Below are 5076 nucleotides of genomic sequence, written 5' to 3' on the forward strand. Positions count from 1 at the left end.
CGTGGATCGGATCGGGACAAGCCTAATCATACATATGTCTGTTCTTTTATGAGTCATTATGGAAAAGAACTTCATGAAGTTCACCAAATACACTGAAGTGCTCGTTTCCAGCAACACATTGCTATACATTACTGCCACCACAAGGGGGCAGAGATGTATCAGCTTGTACCAGCATTATTTTTAGGAGCTGAGGTCAACAGCTCATGTGTAACATTTACAATAGGTGCTTCCAGGGTTAGGGTTAGGTTAATTCCTTTTATGATAAACAACAAAGCTGATATAAAGCATAAAGAACCATTCAACGTTTAAGTGCAAATTTCTTTAGAATGATGTAGATGTAATTTTCACAACTTTAAAACTTTTATTGTTAAGGTCAAAAAGACAAAGTACAATTATTGGTTGTTAAAATATATTTGATTGTACAAAATGAATCAGATATTGCTTGATTTTACTTATAACCGTATGAAGAACCTGCAGTGGTCTGGGCTGGGACACGGATAGGTTTGATGAGCTTAAGGACCATGATTTGTTTGGGATCCCAGACGCAGTCCTCCTCCAGGCCACTCTTCACCATCCCACAGTTGGGCGGTACCCAGGCGGTGTCATATCCATGATCATGCCAGGTCTTCTGCAGAGGGTGTTTCTGGCAATCAATTTTTTTTACTCTTCCTACATTGGCCAAAACCACGATGACCACCCTGTCCTCCTCAGGGTGATCAATAGGATAGTGACTTGCTTTCTGCAGGTCTCGGCTGAGGTAGACCCCACGGCCAAGCATCCCATCCTCAGATTGACGGAAACCAGTGGCCCAGATGGCCTGAGCAAACTTTGTGCTGGTTCCATGGTACATGATGTAGGTTTGGCCATCATTCGGCTGCGGGGTAAGCAATCGAGACGCTCCAGCAGGAAGATCAAAGTCGTCTTCAGCCCACCTGAATGTGCTCATGTTGAAGTAAAATTATCTGGAAAGGAAAACGAGAAAAAGAAGCAAAACATTTAAGACTAAAGCTATTCATGTATTTTATTTACAAATACTATACAATGGTATTTATATTTGCTTATTTTCCAAAGCTCAACCACTGTTTTAATTGCTGCCATACTTTAAGAGGCCTTTCATTTTCTAAAAAGGTGTCAATTAAATGTCACTTAAAATGAATCAACTTTGCCACCCATTGGGGTACATTTGTACATGCATTCAACATTGTGCACTGTTGAAAATATCTGAAAACTTATCAAATCTTTATTGTGAAAAAAAACATGTTGGGTATTCCTACTTTTGTAAAGTAACAGTGAACCTGAAAAACTGATACCACAGACTAGACCAGTTTGCTGTAAAATGTAATTGCAACATCAACACAACAGGATTTGGTAGTTTGTTTGCCCTCTCCTTGCTTCTTTCCTGACAACACAACATGCTGACTATTAGATGATTCGTCTAGATACTGGGATATATCCTAGATTCTGACCAGGGCTTCACTGAATACGATGTCCTAGAAATGTTAAATTGGATTTAGCTGAGGGGAGCCTGGGGCTATATCTGTGGTATCAATTCCTTCATTCTCCAGGAACTGTCTGCATACTGTACTGCTGCCAAATGAATATGCAAGGCAAAGCAAACAGTTTCACAATGGGTCCAATGGAAAAAACATGTAAAAAGGAATGTAATGTAAGTATTGAGGTTCTATCATCCCAAAAAAACTCTTTTTTTAAAGTATATGGTGACCACAGCATGTACTTAACCTCATGCTAAATACAAATTTATTTAAAACATTACCCTGTTTTAAATTAATAAAAATAAATGAATAGAATAGGCAACTGTGTAAGAGGACTGTGTTAAAATTTAATTAATTAATTGAACTCTATTGATCTCACATTTAACCCATCCCCTTGGGGAGCAGTGGGCTGCAGTCGTGGGGGCACCCAGGGAGCAATCAGGGGTTAAAGGTCTTGCTCAGGGACCCAGAGTGGCAGTCTGTGTGAGTGGGGCTTGATTTCAAGCTCTATGCCCTAACCACTAGGCCGCCATGCCCCTGTGCTAGGCAGCCACTACCTATACATTTAGGGAAAACAAGATAATTGTTGTAGGGAAAATATCTTGTTTTTATGATCCTTGCATGAAGTACAGCATTTTGAATCCGTTACTTTTCTTCTCCATTGCCATACCTTCGTCAACAAGGTCACTGAGGAGAACAGCTCAGGGGAGGGATTTCCATATTTCCATATGCCTCCTACATGACTCAATAGCTAAATTTGCTGTGTTCCAAATATAATTAGATACAGCTTAATTTTTTTTAAGTTTTGCAAATATGGATTTGACATTTAATAGTAATATTTAATAAGAATATCCTTTTTTTGTTCTGCTGATGGAAAAAATGTCTAAGTCTTATTTAACAAGAATTTGAGATCCAGTGTTTCTCATTCAAGTCATGATTTTATTTTACCTTTATATGGGAGAACCGATGCAGTAATTTCCTAACTGCTCAAGAAGCACATGGAGACATTCTCACAGATAACATTGACAGTTTTTCATATTGATAGTTTCTAACAACAAGGACTGTGAGATTATTTGTTGAAATAATCTTGGGTCTAAGAGAATCTAGCCTATTACAAAACATATAAAATTGGAAAACATCTTCTGAGGCGTCAGTAAGATAAGACATGCATGCAGCCTCTGTTAGAGCGAATACCTTTAAACCCTATCAATAAACATTAGGACAACTTTTTACTGTATAAATTATATTTTATCTCTCAGCTTATTAAAAGCTTGCTTCAATTCCAACAAAATCAAACCTTTCAGCAGATTGTCTCTTCTCTTTATGTTACTTGATTATTTAAAAAGGAAATGTCCTGAAAGCTGTACTGAATGAGATTTTGTTTTGTATACATCCTATGTGTACAAAATTACACTAAAGTTTGTCTGTCTGAGTCTACTTGAAAAGTTTTATTGATACATATTTAAAACACCAAAATCAATCATTTTTTTTCTTGTAGAATGTTCACGGTTCATTATTTAACATCTTTGAACACATTCCCTGTTTAAAGTATGATTCTTTAGAGAAATACTGAAGTTTTTGATCTTGACTTACCTCTGGCTGTGCCCGTCTAAGACTGAGGCCTGAATTTTATCTGCTTCTTTATAAAAACCTGTGGGAGGAAACTCCAAATAAGGATCTATTTAGTTTTACTTTTGTTTCTCCTGTTGCATTTTGACGTGTGGTCCATCCAACTGTAGTTTTCACTTCTACAAGCAGGTAATTGTATACAATTGGGGGACTTTCTGAATTTTCTTCTTTTTTTCTCTCTTTGTTTCATACTACTAAGATCATATTATTTTTGATGTGTAATTGTAGAGAATTTTATCTGCAATAAAAAAAAGACAAATTTTGATTTAAAGACAATCCCGCCCAACCATATCTTAAGATATAGTTTAGGTTTCATTTTCTATAAATAATCCATCGTGTGTTGGGCATTGGTTTATTCACATGTAAAACCAAGAGTTTAAAAGGAAGGTTTTAAAAGACTAATGGACTGAATTTCTCACAGACCATAGATCAGATCAAATATTTCCTGATCACCAAAATTATCATAGTTGATAAATGTTCACAAAAAAAGTGTAAATGTACTTTCTTTGAACTGAGAAGTTTACACACACTTTCTGAGTATTTTATCAAACTGTCTTTAAACTGTATATCTCTGGAAAAAAAGGGTGTGGTAATTTACATTTAGTCCAGTAACAGTTGTGTAAATTTTCTTTGAAGTACTTTTAGGTGTAGCTTGATTGCAGCATATTTTATTGGCACTGTAGTAACATAGATAAGTAGTATCACTACTTTTGTGTAGAATGTTTAGCTACTCTCACAACCACTGGTAACTTTTTCAAATGAAAAAAATACTTTTTTAACAAAAAAATAAATAACCAGATACACAGTTAAAGTGTCAATCCTAGGACAGTTAAAGTCCATTTTCAGTAGATAATGTCTCTGACCATAGGCCTCTTCCTCCTTTGCACTAGTCTGTGGATACTAGATCTGGTGTTGAATCCACCATGCATGGTGAGTAGCTTTGGTTGTTTTACATCAGTGGTCTGAATTTCCTCCTAAGGCTAACTTATTAAAACCGGCATGGTATCGTATAGCAAGGTATAGCTTTCGATTGCCTGGACTTACCATTGAGCTTTTTTTCTTACCATTGAGCTTACCTCTCATCACAGGTATTTGGCTGTTGCTGCCTCCCCTGTGGGCTGTGTGTGGTTGCTATTTGTACGTGGTATTCCAAGGTACTTGTGCCTCCCTTCTACATCTGCTACCCTCCCTTCTGGAGTGCAATCCTCTGTGTGTGGATTACCTTTCCTCTAATCATTATTCTCCAGTTCAAATCATTTCCAAAGTCCCTGCTGTAGATCCTGGAATTTGTGATCAATATCTTGCTCATGCTAGGTATCAGCTTGATGCCATCCATGTACAGGAAGTGAGTGATAGTGCTCCCATTTGTTGATTATTTGGCTGAGAAAGTACAGGCCTCTGCAGGCTATCTCTATCTTCTGTATCTATAATAGGCTATCTCTGAGCTTCAATCTGCACACACAGAGGGTGTTTTCATCATTGCTTGTGAATTTAACCAGGCTAACTTGAAGACTGTGCTCTGTCATTTTTACCAACATGCGGACTTTGCTACTCAGGTGGAAACATTTTAGATTTAAACTTCTCTAACATCAAAGATGCATTCAGAGCAGCTACCCGCCCCCACCTCGGGTCATCAGATCAACATTCTGTCAAGCTAATTCCTGCATACAGGCCCCAGCAAATCAGGGCAAAACACTGCATGAAAAGTGGGATTTTCGTCAATATGCGGCACTGTAGATTGTCGTGGAAGTTTAGGTTAAAGGCAGTTTACGGTAATTTGCAGGCTTCGCCGAAAACTTCCGTAAATTGTCAGAAATTGACGTGGACTTTCTTAGGCAGTGTTCCCCCCATGCCTCCCCCCCATGGAATTCTAGGGGAGGCTTTAACATGTAAATGAACATGCTGTGAGCTATACAAATGCAAACCAGGGTTGCAGTCGCGGTTTTACCCCAAG

At 37.8% G+C, this 5076-nt stretch overlaps 1 protein-coding gene across 1 annotated transcript in view; it reads right to left on the minus strand.

Annotated features, from left to right (window-relative positions):
- Positions 1-448: 448 nt before the first annotated feature.
- The window catches only part of LOC107091759, a 36545-nt gene continuing 31917 nt past the window's right edge, over positions 449-5076 (minus strand). Inside the window, exon 4 of the mRNA XM_015385901.1 lies at positions 449-874. Within this exon, the coding sequence (XP_015241387.1) occupies positions 449-874 (426 nt within the window). The remainder of the gene's footprint in view (positions 875-5076) is intronic.

This window comes from Cyprinodon variegatus, unplaced genomic scaffold (assembly GCF_000732505.1).
Source record: "Cyprinodon variegatus isolate N-32 unplaced genomic scaffold, C_variegatus-1.0 Scaffold351, whole genome shotgun sequence".
Lineage (NCBI taxonomy): Eukaryota > Metazoa > Chordata > Actinopteri > Cyprinodontiformes > Cyprinodontidae > Cyprinodon > Cyprinodon variegatus.